At 37.5% G+C, this 16,787-nt stretch overlaps 1 protein-coding gene across 4 annotated transcripts in view; it reads right to left on the reverse strand.

Annotated features, from left to right (window-relative positions):
* Window positions 1-16,787, reverse strand: part of tenm2a (teneurin transmembrane protein 2a) — a 588,582-nt gene that overhangs the window by 368,912 nt on the left and 202,883 nt on the right. For all 4 annotated transcript variants that reach the window (XM_072264025.1, XM_072264023.1, XM_072264022.1 and 1 more), the window contains exon 2: window positions 787-999. In XM_072264025.1, coding sequence (XP_072120126.1) covers window positions 787-999 — 213 coding nt within the window. The remainder of the gene's footprint in view (window positions 1-786; window positions 1,000-16,787) is intronic.

Raw genomic sequence — 16,787 nt, forward strand, 5'->3', positions numbered from 1 at the left:
AAAGAATGAAGGAGGTGATAAGCAGATGAGTAGAGAAGGAGTAAGTGTGGGGAATGGAAAAAGAGAGTGGGGGAAAATAGACTCACCCCAATTTCAGTCTCATGGACATACCAGCTTTATTTATTCAATGGCTGAAACTAATGCATTCTGAGGGCAAGGAGTTCTATTATTCACATATGTGGGAATCTTTTATTAATCAATTAAGTTTCAAGGTTATATTTTCCACTTACTTGGATTCAGAATAGTTAAAATAATTTGCCAAAGCTGCTACTGCTGCCATGATTGATGTCCCTTCTACAAATAATAAATGAATGATCACAATGAAGTAATGGATCCTGAGAAGGAATATAATTATACTTCCTTCCAACGTGCACACTGATTTATCGCAAAAAAGAAAATGGATTCCACAAAGGAAAAAAAGAATCATGGGAAAGCCCATTAATGAAACAGAAAATCCAACACTGCTGACTATAGAAAGAGAAAGAAAATAATATATTCCTATTCAGAATAATGATTTCTGATGTAATGTCCTGCCACAGTTCTTGACCATTGAATCCTCCAATAAGTTATATTATTGATTTAATTAACCACAGGAAATTTTGATTATCCTTTGGCTTTGACGTGCTTATTAACAAGGAACGAGAACGTAGAACACATAAAACATAACAAAAGATGTCAATACCTCTAAAAGAAGTACTTGCAGGCAAGCTAAGATGTGAAACTTCAGCTAACAGATCAAACTTGCAGTGAATTTCTGGTAAGGCAAATATAAGAATAAGTTCTTACCATTACTGGAAGGAGGCAGTGCACCAGAACCTGCTCGCAGCAGGTATGAGTTTATGGCGAACTCCTCATTGGGGTTGGATTCAAGAGCTGGATGAGAGACGCTGCTGTCAAGCAGTGGCATTTGGTAGTCTTTCACACTAGATGATGAAAGATGGGTGCTGGTCTGCTGGGCAAATGGATGGCTAGGCGATGATGAATGTGGGATGGGACGACCTGGGGAAGAGAGGGTCAGTTGTTGAATGGTGTTTCATCACACAATGCACATTTTCTCACTAAAAGTGCATCTAAAACATAATTGTGCATTGCCCGGGGAGAGTAGCTCAGTCCCAGCTATCTTTTTTCTCAATTGTATTGCTTGTGTGCAAAGCAGATTGAGAATCGAGGCTAGTAACATTTAACGATTCAGTCCGTCCAGAAGTCTGAGTCGACAACTGGAGAAGACTTCATTCAAGAAATTGATGGGAACACTTTCTTTATTCTTCAGAACCAAACACAAATTTATTGCTTTAAACCATTAATGTTCTTAATTGCCAATGTTCCACTCTCAAAGTCATTAGTTCCCTTCTTAACATGGCTCCACAGGATACCAACTACTCTTGGATGCTTTCCTGTGTGGCCATTATTCATAAGTCAGTTTTAAAGGAGAACATCTGTAAATTATTTGACTTCAGGGTTACTGTAACTGAATTCAATTTGATGTCCATGCTATAGGTCAAATTGAAAAAAAGACCATGATAAAAATAAGAACTGCATTAATTCCTTCCCAAATAAATGGATACCAATGACCATATCAAAGGTCCAGATAATTTTTACTGAGCTACCATAGCAACTGAACAATCAGTGGCACCATCTATTCAAACTGGTAACCCTGAGAATGTAAGGGAGTTAAATCAGTAAAATCATTTTAATAAACTTGTTTTGATTCTGAAAAAAAAATACTGCAATGAACTCTCAGGAAGAAATAATAAAACTAGATATATTTTGATGCAATATTATGAATGTGAGTATTTTAATCAATTGCTGTTCTGCAAACAATTTATATGCAAATATTAATTTTGTACATTTCAGGTTCCTGAGCCTGTTTCCAAATATATATGTTCTATAAAGATATTTATTTGAATATTCTACTAATTTCAGAGAATTTCTATTCTGATCACAAAGAACACCAGAGCAGTTATGACTTAATTGTTGCCCACCTTTTTCTTATTTCCTATTTGAATTGAGATTTGTCATGGGCTTGTGTTGCGATGTATATCTAAATCAAAAATGCCTTTTAGTTACTATGTCCTAGAAAGGGAGCATTTGGCCTTTTGCAGCTTTCTGTAGGACATCCAGTTACTTTGACTGCTTTGCTCTGTCACCAAAGATTTGCAAAATGTCCTTTAAATGCCTATCTATCTGATTTCCTTTTGAAATCCATGATCTTCTCTCCACCTCACACTCTCATAATTTGGGAAGTCCAAGTTGCCACTTCCTTAATTACAGGATTCTCTCTCACACCCCTTTTCCTTTTTGGGGGAAAATGATTTAGCTTTGAGAGTTATATCATAATTTAAGAAAATTTTATTTAAAATTATATTCTAATGACATGTACCAATGTCTCTAGGTAATTTACTGTAAAAATAAGCAACAAACTTAGCTTTATGGTGATGCTTTTGTTGCTTTATTTAACCACTATATTTTGATTCATTCTGAAATATTTCTAAAAATCTTTTTTGGATTTTACAACTTTGAACATTACAGTTTCTGTTAACTAAGTTCAAACTCACTATTGAAGAAAACGAACAGAGATAAAAAGATCCCACCTGAATGACTAATTTTATTTTTCTCCTTTCCCTGATCTACTGATCTTCCCATTTTCCCAAATTTAAATCATAAAAAAATGGACTGAATTTGAACAAAGTATAAAGGGATAATTTTAGTAAAGGCTGGATGGAGAGCGAGGTGTCTCCCAGTGGAGGTTGGTTGTTGGGGATTCGTAGCCCGTTCTTTAGTTAGAGCCTTCAGCATTTTGGGCATCGAGGGAGAGAGGAAGAGGAGAGCCATCTGCAGTACCACCGATGCGACAGAGAGGGCCTCAAGATGGCTGTGGCTCAAAAGAGGGGAGCCATGGAGTCATAAGTAGGTAGCCATCTGGACACAAGCTGGAGTCTGATCAGTCCCGGCTGGGTCACCTGGAGGAGGTTGTATGATGTTAAAAGACCCAAAACATCTGATGATTCCAGGAACATCACTGAAGATGTGTCCAGAAGCACCAATAGATGTATGTACACAGCTGATAGCCTAGCTCCCATGTTCATTAGATGAAACAATTAATTTAACTACATTAAGTTGTTAAAGTGACAAATGCCATATGTCTAAATTTATAATGGAACAGCCAAACTGCTGTTCCCATTATCAAAGTAGTGCAACCATTTTTTGGAGTTTCAGTACCATGTAATGGTGAGTAACCAATTTCACTTCAACAATCTTTAATAACTATCTAATTTGCCAGACTTTTGAAAGTGGTCTCTGTTTTTTGTCTGATCACTGCTAGCCACAGAGCATGAATGATCTAGAGCACCTCTTTTACATAGTAGAATCAAGAGTCAACTGGTAATGTCAATGGTAATAAAGCCCAAGCAGTAACTACTTGTCATTAATTAGAAAACAACGTTCCTGCGTCATAAGTTGGGAGACCAATTCGTTGAGCATCTCTGCTCCATCCATCTAAAGCAGAACTTCCCAGAGACCAAACATTTTAATTCTGATTTTCATTCTCTTCCCCTTCTGACATGTCGGTCCATGACATCCTCTTGTGCCAAGATGAGGCACAAGGGAGGAGGAGCAACATTTTATGTTCTGCCTGAGTAGTCTCCAACCTAAGGCATAAATATTGATTTTTCCTTCTGGTAAAAAAAAATCCCTACCCTCTCCTCTTCCTCTATTCCCTACTCTGGCCTTTTACCTCTCCTCATCTGCCAATCACTTCCCTCTGGGTCCTCTCCTCCTTCCCTTTCTCCTATGGTTCACTCTCCTGTCCTATCAGATTCCTTCTTCTTCATTCCTTTACCTTTCCCAGTGACCTGCTTCACCTATCACTTTCTAGCTAGCCTCCTTCCCTTTCCCCCTTCTTTTTATTCTGGCATATTCCTCTTTCCTTTTCAGTCCTGAAGAAGGGTTTATGCCTGAAACATCAACTGTTTATTCATTTCTATAGATGCAGCTTGAGTGGCTGAGTTCCTCCAGCAATTTGTGTGTTTTGCTTTCTATGTTTTGTTTTTGTGTCTTTTTTTGTCAACTTTCACTTGCCCTGGTTGAGTGATCTACTCTTATGATTATCCTATATGTCAGGCTGCCTTGAGGGCTAGCAGAATATTCCTCAGTTATTTTGGCATGTATTTCCTAATTTAATTTTCAGCTCATTTAGGATTACCTACTGAAAGTACGTTTACTCAGTGGAGTAATTAGATTTATGACTTTTTGTTTAAATTTACAGCATCCATCTCTCTTGGTAATGATTCTACTTGTCCTGATTTCTCCCCTCCGATATTGGAGCAAGGTAGAATTTCTTGTGGCATTCCAGCTTTGAATCACTTAAGAAGCACACATAATAACAATGGGAAGATTAAACTGAATCTTAATCCATGTGCTGTTTACACCAGGATAAGCAGTTTAACTTTCTTCCTAAAAAAGAAACCACACTGGGATATCACTGAGCTGCCAACTCTTCTACAAATTCCTGGAGACTTCATCATTAGTTTCTCCACACGGAAAAATGCACTTTAATCCTATCTTCAATGCTTTTGGAAAGAAAATCACAAAAAGTAAAAAAAAAAATTTAATTCTATTAATATTGTGTTAATTCCTGGAATTAATTAATCAGAGAGACCCTAAGAAAGTGATGTCACAGATAGCGTGGAGAAGGCACACTGACTTCATCAATCGGCACATTGAGAAAGGGACATTAATTACTGTATGTATGTTGCAGTTGGACAAGGTGTTGGTGAAGCCACAGCTGGAGTACTGTGTACAGTTTTGGTTATCCAATTATAGGAAAGATGTCATTAAGCATGCAAAGACGATTTACGAGATTGTTGCCGAGATATGAGGGAGAGATTGGGCAGACAAGTAACTTATTCCTTGGCCTGCCTCTCAGATTTCATTGGCTTGCTTCCTTCAGTCAGAGAATGATGTACAGGACAAATCAGGCCACAAAGGAAAGATGGAGAAAACATGGAAAATTAATGGAAAATTAGTCTAAAATCTTGCAAGAATATCCTAGCACAACGTTTCAGCTGTGCTTTGTTGAATAACTATAACAAGGTGCAAAGCTGCTTTCACTCTCTATAGGTTGCAAGTCTTAACAATCTATTATTTTGCAAACCCCTGAAATCATGGGAGTCAAAGGGCAAACCGCCTTCACTGGATTCAGCCACATCTCCAAGTGTGTACTTCCAGGCAGTCTTAATAAACGCAGCTGACGTCAGGTCATGTTAACTGCTTGGTTCTGACAGCTTATGTATTTTCTAAATCTGTCCCTCAACAATTAGACCGAGCCACGTGACGCATTTTGCATCTCTGCCTGTTTGCCTGTTTACATAAGCTAATTTTTCACAAATGCAATCTGGTTCCAATCATGAGACAGACTCTCATCTATTCCCTTTCAAAGAACAATGAAACAAAACAAGCAAGTACAACAAATATTTTAATTAATCGCTCATCCCTGATGGATGCAAGATGATGCTTTTTATGCAATTATCGTTGTTGAATGGCAAGGAGGGTCTTTTCAAACAAACAGTCATTTTCAAATTCTGAACTTTCATAATTGCAATTCAAAAAAAAACCCAGTCTCACAAGAAAAATAATAACTGGGCTATTCATATCCTAGACATAAAGTGTCCTGGCAACATATGAGGTAAGGGAAGACAAAAGGGAAGATATTGCGAAAAAAGCAACCCCACAACTACATTATAGATATGGGATGAAAGAACAAGATGTTGGTCTGCTTTTCTATCTGAAGTGAGTTTTCAGTCTGCAGACCTTTACCCTTTTTCCATAACCATGACCTTGCCCCTTTGCTCTCTCCAATTAACTTCACCCAGTGTAAGTGCCTGACAGTCTCATTATTCCACAGGCAGAAATAATCTTCAAAGAAAATTGAAAAGAACTCTGACATCTTCATGGAGTCTACATATTGCATTGTATCTAATGAGTCGACATCCTTGTTTAATGCGAACTTTAAGTGGTGCTAGCTTTAAAATTAGAGCCACAGAGCTAGGGTTTTTAAAATATAATGAACAAGACAAAACATGAGAATCCTATTGACTAATAACATATTGTTTTGGTGTTTATGGAAATGAAATATTACATTACAGTTACAAATTTCTCAAGAAATGCTAAATGCAAATGAAAGAAAAGAACTATTAACACAATTCCAAATCTGATGCATGGGGTCAGTGTGTGTTAGGATGTGACAGTTGGGCAAGTATGGAGAAAGTACAAATTCCACATAACACTTGCAAATTAAATATCATCTCCTGTCAATTAAAAACATGAACAAAATCTGACTTTACTGTGAAAACAGTATCTGATGTCTTGTTCAACCTATAATTATTTTGCATTGATTACAAATTAACTAATTGCAACTGATAAGTTTCAACCAAAGGAGGAGCTGCATTAGATATATCAGGATGTAATCGACTCAGCTGTATGAAGAGTATATTCAGCAGATGAGAAGAGGTTGTAGTGATAACTATAGTAGACGGGGATGGTATGGATGAATTATTAACATTTTATCTTCTATAATATGAATGTCTACAAAGAACTTTTATGTTCTAAAATAAAAGGAACTAAACAAATGCTTCAAAATACTTCATACATATGCCTCCAAATGTATGCTGCTTGTTTTGGTGTGCTGCCTAGCAACTAGTGGAAAAATAGTGCTTTAGTTTTTCTCTTAATTTAGCAAAACATGCATCTGTGCTTAGATATGTGTGCATACAGACGTGCCCACACATAGACACACATGAATTTTCTGTGACAGTGCTCATTTTAAGCTTGCTTAATTCTATAAGGTGGAAAGTATGGGGTCAAATCATGTTGGTCAGGCCCATTTCCCTGACGCCTCAGTCTGCAGCATCTTTCTCAGAGGAGGCCACCCAAATGACCCTCAACAACTGAAGAGAATCCCATGAGCCAGAGGTGGCTCTGAGAGACCAAGAAGTTTCAAGCACCAAAGCATTGCCAGAGACTTTTGGAATTGTCTTAAAATGTCATCAACATTTAAAAGCTATGAAATAGTTCAAATCATTTTGAAAAACATTTTTTTAAAAAGGTTAAAGATAAAGACTAGTTCTATTTTTTTCACCTGAGCTTTAAAACATGCAGTAAAATGTGTTGTTTGCATCAATAACCAACACAGACCGAGATGTGCTGTGAGCAGATCTGCCACTGTTGCAATGCTGCTGGTGCCAACTTAGGGTCCCCACAACTTAGTAACCCTGACTCGCTCAACTTTGGAACGTAGGAGGAAAGCAGAGCACACAGAAGAAACTCATGCAGTCATTAGGAGAACATACAAACTCCTGCAACACACATAAAAATTGCTGGTGAATGCAGCAGGCCAGGCGGCATCTATAGGAAGAGGTACAGTCGACGTTTCGGGCCGAGACCCTTCGTCAGGACTAACTGAAAGTTTAAAAATCAGGACTAACTTTCTTCTTTTAGTTAGTCCTGATGAAGGGACTCGGCCCGAAACATCGACTGTACCTCTTCCTATAGATGCTGCCTGGTCTGCTGCAGTTCACCAGAAATTTTTATGTGTTCTTTCAGTTAGTCCTGACAAAGGGTCTCGGCCTGAAACGTCAACTGTACCTCTTCCTATAGATGCTGCCTGACCTGCTGTGTTCACCAGCAATTTTTATGTGTGTTGCTTGAAATTTCAGCATCTGCAGATTTCCTCGTGTTTACATACAAATTCCTTACAGGCGATGGTGGGAGCTGAACCCTGATTTTACTCCAATCTGTACCAGGTCCCTTATCTAACAAAGAATATGCTGACATTGGAAAGAGTTCAGAGGAGGTTTACAAAAATTATTCCGGGATTGAAAGGCTTGTCATATGAGGAATGTTTGATGGCTCTGGGCCTCTACTCACTGGAATGTAGAAGAAGGGGGGCAACCTCATTGAAACCTATCAAATGTTGAAAGACCTCGATAGAGTGGATGTGGAGAGGATCCGAGGACACAGCCTCAGAAAGGAGAGATGTCCATTTACAGCGGAGATGAGGAGGAATTTCTTTAGCCAGAGAATGGTGAATCTGTGGAATTTGTTGCCACGGCTGGCTGTGGAGGCCAAGACATGGGGTATATTTAAGGCAGAGGTTGACAGGTTCTTGATTAGTCAGAGCATGGATACGGGAAGAAGGCGGGAGATTGGGGCTGAGAGGGAAATGGATCAGCCATGATGAAATAGCAAAACAGACTTGATGGGTCAAATGGCCTAATTCTGCTCCTATATCTAATGGTCCAACCGCTATGCTAACATGCTGCCTCTATTTAAAAAAGAGTATAATATGCTACCAATCTAAAAACAATCAAAACATTAAAATAAAATAATACAAAGTAAGTTATTGAAAGATTTTGTGGAATTTATCAAAACTGGAATATAGACAGTGGCACCCATTGGAATGAAGAGTATCTCTGACTGTGTGCCAGCCAGTCCTAAAGCTAATAGCTATTAGACTGGATGTGAAATGCATCTGGATACACGCTCTTGCTCACTAAACATAATGGTGATTCTTGCAGTGAAGTGAGATCTATGCCATTTTACAACTTCCAGATCATTTTGAACTTTGACATTAGACTGAACATGTATTTAAGTCTGAGTCGAGCTGAGCTGTGAATGGCTTACAGTCAGCTCTTCCTTACAGGAATGTCAGCTGTCAGTCAATTCATCAAAGCCCATAAACCAATTACTTAAAGACCATGTAGTGTAACTGTGAACAAAGACTAAGGCAATTCAGTGTTCGTTTCTTGCCTGATGAATGGGGATTTGCAAATTGCCCATTTAGAATCCTTTTCAGTAGAAGATAATAGATTAGCTATTTTTGTATTTGTAGCAAAGTTCATTGGTTAAGGTGAAAGGCCTTAACACATTATTTTTGCATGTACTAGATAATGTCCTATAATGGTACATATGAAAAATGAGCAAACATTGTTTCATAAGTAAATAAATCTTCCAATGCAACTTGTCAAAAATAAACAATATGTGGTTTTGAAGGAGAGAGCAGGCTTTGAGTGTTTTTGAGGACGAGGGGAAAGAAGAAAGGATCTAAAAGGGAGCAATTGCTAAATAAAAGGTGAGTAATTATGAAAGAAGTATTTTGGTGTGAAGGGTGAAGTAGAGAATTAGGATACTCCATAATTGCCTTGCCCCTATGTTTACCTTTCATTTCATATGTTCTGTATGTTACTTTTTATTTCTTGCTGTTTTACCTTGAGCTAATCAAGGAAATTAATGTACAAAGAAAAAAAACTTTTTGAACAGTTATGCAAAGTAAGCAATAATGAAACATCTTCTTACACATAGCACTGAGCTAGTTAGTTTATCTCCCTGAAAGTCATTGGACATAGTTATGCAGCTTTGGCAAAATTGTATCGATTAAAGACTGAAATTTTCTCCTAGTTAAGTACAAAGTGTTCATGTGGAAACACTCAAATTTTGTTTGTCGATAGGAATAACCATATACACTGAGTGGCTATTAAGGATGCCTGTACACCTGCTCATTTAATGCAAATATCTAATCATCCAATCACGTGGCATCAACTGGATGTATAAACACATGCAGACATGGTCAAGAGGTTCAGTTGTTCAGATCAGAATGAGAAGAAATCAGATACAAGTGCCTTTAACCATGGAATGATTGCTGGTGCCAGATGGGGTGGTTTGAGTATCTCAGAAACTGATGATCTGGGATTTTCACACACAATAGTCTCTGAAGTTTACAGAAAATAGTATGACAATTAAAAAACCTCCAGTGAGTGGTAGTTCTGTGGGCAAAAATACCTTGTTTATGAGAGAGAGGTTAGATTGATTCAAGCTGACAAAAAGGCAACAGGAATGCAAATAACAGGGCGTGCAGAAGAGCATCTTTGGACTACAGTAGCAGAAGACCATGAACATACACAGTGGCCACTTCATTAGGTCTAGGAAATACTTAATAATGTTGCCACTGTGTGTAATTATGAAAGAACATCTTTGTTAGGATTACAAGAGTGTGTACACTTGGGTATGTCAAAAATAGATCTAACTCTGCAACTGTTACATTTCTGTCTATGGTCAGAAATAATTAGTATATAAGTCATTAACAGTCTCGGTCCTGGAAGAATGCTTTTATAAAATATGGTTGAACATGTTATAGCTTTAATTAAATTGTATGTCTTGACTCAAGTGGTAAACTCAAACACTGACATGGCCATTACATCCTTCAGAAAATACTTAGAATATTCATTTTATGCATAAAATTAAAAAACATTTCATTGGACGCAATTAATGTTGGTGACATTGATTGTGCAAATCAAACCGTCGGCTTCACTCCCTAATATTTATGTTTAATTTGTTGGAATTATTCAATAACCTACTGCATTAAAATGCTCTGAGGTTCACTTCCAAGTCTTCTACAGATACAGAGGAGTTGACTTAATTTTCTGCATTTTTGAGAGCAGAAGACCGGTTAGACTTCAATTATTAATAGATGTACATGCAATAATTTAGTCAGGATTGTTATACTTTTATAGATAACATCAGTTTTAGAAAACCAATTTCTAAGGGTATGTGAGAGAAGAAAAGAGAGATATTCAGGCAAAGGCTGCAGTGATGTTTGAAATGGAAAATACAGTATCAGGAAAATTCACTTGGAAATGTTGAATGCATCTAAGCATAATTCTGGGAAAATCAGGGGAAGTCACAAAAGATCACAAAAGCTGCCAGAGGGTGCAATTGGTCAAAAAGAAAAGGCAAACTTTGCATGAAGTATGAAAACCTACTATGAGGCACCTTTCTTTTTTTATTACTCTCTGGAGAATTCCTGTGACATTCTGGTTCAGTTAGAATCACAGTTAGATGTTTCAGAAAGTTGACATAGATGGTCATTATATCCTTCAGAGGTTTGTAAAATTAGTTTCAACATACAGGTCATATTTCTTGATGCTAACTGTGACATTGTGGTTTTTTGTCTTACCTAGACAATGCAAAATACATATGTAAGTTACGTGAAGTGTTGACATGAGATAGAAGGCTTTCACTAAGAGGAGACAACATAGTTGCCTCAAATGTAACAACATATGAAACAGGAGAAGTGTAGGCCAAACATTCTCTAACCTGATCTTCCAACTGCATGAATTTCCTGTCTGATCCACGTATTCATTCATTGTTTCAATAAAGAAATCCATTTGATTTATTTTTGAACGCAGCCAATGACTGAGCCCCCACAGTTCTCCAGGGTTGATAATCTCCATCATTGAGTGAACAATTGTCTCCTCATTTCAATTCTAAATTTTGAGACTGGGATCCCTCATTCTGGACTCCCCAGCCAAGGGAGATTTCCTCCCCATATCTACCCTGTCAAGCCTTTTCATTCACCTAAGTGCTTGTGAATACAAAATTGTTAACATTTCATGTCAAAACCCGATGAGGGATCCCAAATTGAAACATTAATTGTTTTTTCCTTTCTTCAGATGCAACCACACTGCTGCATGTATCCAACAGTTTCCAATTTTGCGTCAGATTTTCAAAGTTGTACTTTTTAATTTTCTTCTAGAAAATGGAGATCCAGTCTGTTCAAGCTTGCATCAAATACTTCCATCACCCCTGGGGTGCTAATCTGCTGAATTTTCACTGTACTTCCTCTACAAAAGCGTATTCCTTTTTCAGTTAAGTATCTGAGGTTTTGATGAAAGGCAACATAAGCAATCACCAGGAATGACAAGGATTAATCAGAAAGAATCAGCATAAATTGACAAAAAGTTAGATTGTATCTAACCAAGGTAATAAATTTCTGAGCAAATTATAAATCTGAGTGATAGGGATAAGTATGTCAGTAATATCTAACTGGAATTTCCAAAGACAGCTGACAGTGGCCCACATAATTTATAAAACATACACCTGGATGTTGATGTCAATTTATGAAACAATTAGTTTATTAATATCTTTCAAGCTTCCTTCTTTCTAGGATATGTGACATAGACCATGTTAGACCAAGTGATTCTTAATCTCTGGTTTATCCTCTCCATTAGAGGAAAGTACATCATGAAAGCTGGCCCTTTGGTCCATCAGGTCTGCACTGATAATCAACTTCCCTTTCAATGAAACCTCCATTCAGAAGTCTTCACATTCTCTTCATATCTTCCAAATTCCACTGCTCACCTACACGCTTGGGACACTTTACAATGGCGAGAGTGTGGAAGCAGCTGCCAGTGGGATTGTTGCATGCAAACTCAATTGCAACATTTAAGAGAAGGTTGGATAGGTACATGGTTGAGAGGGGTGTGGAGAGCTACAGAGCAGGTGCGGGTACAGTAAAAGGGACTAGACATGATAGTGTGTTAGCATGGACTGGATGGGCTGAAGGGCTTGTTTCTGTGCTGCTTGCTCTATGAGTCAATGACGAAAATTCACAGGTCAGACCCTATGGAGGGAAATAAACAGCTGACATTAAGGGTCTCAGTCTAAAGCACTGATTATTTACCTCCATAGATGCTGCTGAATTCCTCCAGCATCTGTGCGAGTTGCTCAAGAATTCTAGCATATGCAGAATTCCTAGTGTACAAGAAATCCTTACCTGAGCACTATAATCTTCCAAAGCATCGATAAATCTTTGGATTGTCCTGGGTTTAATAGCTCTATCATTGGCAACCATACTTAGAGATTTCCTAATTATAGAAACAATGTCTTCAAACAGCCCTCTAAAATCCATTTCTCTGAGCAAGTTTTGATTATTTACTTTCATGAGTTAGGCAGCTCAGTGCAATTATTTTTGCTTAAACCATCCTGAAATATATCCTCATGTTGAAAGTGCTATATGATTATTAGATGTTGCTGTATTAGTGGCATTGCTTTGAAGTGATTGTTTGCTATTGCTTCAACTATCCCATGGCAACCAAAACACGAGTGATTAACTGGCCATGACTAACGATCATTATTTCCCACAGCCTTGAGGTAGGCATAAGGTGAGCTACTTAATAAAAAGCACCTACAGGACAAAATTTGTATGAAACTAATAAAAAGATTAATCTTGGAAAACATTATTATTGATGCATGTGAATTATCAAAGATAATGCCAACCTATCAAACTAAAAGAACACACATGACAAATAGTCTAATGTGATCAAGAAGAACTCATCTACCTTTCACACCCGATCTGTTCAATTATAACGATAATTAAAAAGTTATGATTCTATTTGGGGTGTACAATTTTAGTGATGAGTAGTGGAATCAAGGTACTATAATTATTGTTCCACTTTCATACAAGAGTGGGAGTTGGACAGCTGTCAAAACAACAAAAAAGGCTAATAAAATATTCAGCTTCTTCCCTTTGCCCGACGCAGGCCTCTCATGGTCTGAGTCGACGTTCCCTCCCTCCTTCAATGTTCCCTCCCCTCCTTTTGTAAACATCTTATAGATAATGAGGTGGATTTTAGGGGCAGTGCTGAGTATTTGCTGCATATGCATTCCCACAGGGTTTCTCAGGATTTTTGCAATGTGACCACCGGTTGATTAACAAGCAAAGCTGTGAGGTATGCTCTGCAGAGCATCGAGGCCTTGAGAAAATAGGGCAAGGCACCACCTATCTCCTCAATCAGACTGAAAATCTAACTGATAGTATCTGTTGTAGACTGGCTGAGATGTGTCAATTCGCAACTATAACTGTATGAACAGTCAAACAGAAAGGTGAGTAAAGAGAGGGAAAGAATGGCTGCATAAAGGAAATATCAAGGATGAAAGGTATAGAAAAAATGTTTTATTTTGGAAAAGGCACTAAAATGTTATCAAATACTATGCTCTGAAAGTTTATTTTCAGTGCCAGAGAAGAAATTGGTCAATATTTGCAACTTCTCTTGTCATTAAAAGGATAGAAATACTGGAATAGAGAAGTTCCATTTCTTTTCTGGTGATATATTTGAGAGTTCTGTCAGATGGCGAGATGCCATTAGCATACAGCTTTTAGGGAATGGGGCAACTTGGCTAAGTACCCCATCTGTACATTTAACTGCACACCTGTCATTGCCAGCTGTGCCTGTCCCAATCTTCACGTGAATAATAGTAAACCCCGAAAGCACGTTTGTTACTTTGACCACCAAATCCCTCCACATGAAGACATGCTGGGACAGGAATTTAACAGCTGCAGCATCTGTTTTTACTTGGAGTTCCAGCTAACGGACTTCAGAATGCAGGATTCAACCGTGAAATAGAATTTGCCATTCTGACAAAAGAGAAACACTAAGAGATTTTCAGCTTTCTTTGTGAACAATTGATCTATGCTGAAAAGGGGAAAAAAATGAAAATTGCTGCTTTGGGTGAGCATGCCAACCCATCTTTAATATTATCATTGTGTTTCCTGAGGGCACTGAAAAAAAAAGTGGCCCAGTTGATTCATTTGGTAATTAACACTGAACAATGAAAAATGGTCAAAAGTGGCTGTGGAGGTGGGGAGGGAGAAGGAATAAAAGGGTAAAAAAAATCACATTCTGAAAAAATATCACACTCTGAATGATGAATACTTTGTGTGAAAATACAGGGCATGCCATAATTAACAGCAAGCATTTGTTCCATCACTCCCTCAAACCATTCAGTCCTGCCAATGTCTCATTAAAAAGGATTTCATTTCAGTAGAAACGTTTGTGTAATACTCATCAGTGACAGTCAAACACAGCCATTCTTTTAATGACTGTTCAAAGAAGTGAAATTACTATGTAAATCATTCACATCTCTATGCAGTACCAAAAACTTGGGACTAGATAATACTAAATATCTCATATGGGCAGAATGCTTCAGAATATCAATTACATTTTAATATTTTTTTCATCCCCGGTGCCTTTCAAGACAAGGCACAGCAGACAGGAAACAAGTGGTCCTTGACCAGAACCAGCTTCCTCTGTAGGAAAATATAAAGCCAGTTTTTATTGTGCCTGGTTTCCATGGGTGCAATATAAAACAGGCGTCCATTTGTTGGATCTAGAGATGTTGATCCAGAGGTTCTTTAGAAGTCAAGAATAAGTCATCAATCTTGCCATTGTTGCAGTATTATTAGGTGTTCAGAGCAACAAAAAATAATGGTAATGAACTTACTCTGCTGTAAGGGAGAGAAAGTGAGGCAGGAGGAACAAAGAAATGACAAAGAAGCAAGTAAGTTGTGGTCATCTTATACTAAAAAAAAATTAGCTCACTAGAGATATAAAGATGATAAGAAGTAGCCTATGAAATAGTCAGGTTTACATAAAAAGACAACTGCTGAGAAAAACTCAGAAGCTTACAGAAAAATACAAAATATGTTACAATTACTGGAAAATCATGAAACAATCACACACACACACACACACACAAATGATTATGTAAAAATATAAGCAAGTATAGGAAAAGTTAAACTATGAGGTAAATAACAATTTTTCACTCTAGTCCAACACAGTTCGCTGTGTGTATGTATTGTACTATTCACTATGACTCACTTTACTTCCTGTGTGTTTATTTAATGAATTTTCATCTTTTCCTCATTGACCGATATCTTGTGCTATAACTGGATGACTGCAGGCTATCAACCCCTATGTTAGTCTCCAGTATTTTAATCTAAAAAACTGCAGAAGCAGACAACCCGAAATTTTAAAAAGAAATAGGAAGGCTATTCATGCTCAGTAGGTCAAACAGCATCAACGGAAACAGATATAGAGCTAACTTTTCTAGTTAATAATATTTCAACAGAACAAGAAAGTGAAGGATAGAGACTTGTATGAGTAGAATAATTCAAGAATATTAATTATATTTTCATTTTTTCCTTCACTTTTCCAGTTCAGATGACGGGTTATTGAACTGCTAGCTGTCCATTCAGCTGCTGACTGGCCTGCTGACAATTTTCAGTGCTTTCTGTTTCAGTGCCAATCTCCAGTATCCAGTTAGTTGAATCCCTCTCAACTGGTTGTTGTTACTACTTGACAATAAGTAGAGTTTTATGTTTAAGTGATTATTCTTGCTAAGTCGTCATCTCCATAAAAAGCAGGAGGTGAAGACTTAATTTCAAAAGACTATTTCCTTTTACCTGTCCTGGAATACAGTTCATTTCTTGTGGAATTACACTCAAATCCTCCTTAGCACTGATTTGTTATAATGCGGTTATTCAATTCTTTATTGACATTTTTTATAATGACAAAAGTTCTTTCTAAGCAACACTTAAAACTTCTCAAGAGCAGCTACCATTACAGTAAATGTTCAATCAGCCAATGAGAATGCTTTACATATGCATTGAGTCACTCACAGCCAATCACATATTAGTTCAGCTCTCCCTCCCTCATGTGTGTAAATATTCCCTTGCAAATTATTCTATATTTTTCATCCATAATGTCTGGAGAATGGCCTGCAACTTCCAGTGTGGGTAGTACATCCAAGATGTCCAGAAAATGCATTAGCATGGATATGAAACGGCAAGTGATGCGCCATTTGGTAGCTGGTGAGCATCAGGTTGATGTTGGTGCCTCTTTGAAATTGGATACGTTGACAATCAGATCAAATACAAAAAAATGCAGGCAAGATAAAAGCTTCCGCTACGATGACCTCAAAGTTATCATCAATGAGTGTGACTCGTTCAAGGAGACATTTGCTTGACTAAGTATATGAAACATGTCCCTAAGTCGGCTGATAATAATGGAAAAGACAAGAAGCATCTTCAATCATATCCAACAAGAAGAAGAAGATATGTCAGTAAAATTCACAGACAGCAGACTTTGGTTTTCATAGACCGCCATCGCATATGT

The sequence above is a fragment of the Mobula birostris genome, chromosome 7 (genome assembly GCF_030028105.1).
Source record: "Mobula birostris isolate sMobBir1 chromosome 7, sMobBir1.hap1, whole genome shotgun sequence".
Classification (NCBI taxonomy): Eukaryota; Metazoa; Chordata; class Chondrichthyes; order Myliobatiformes; family Myliobatidae; genus Mobula; species Mobula birostris.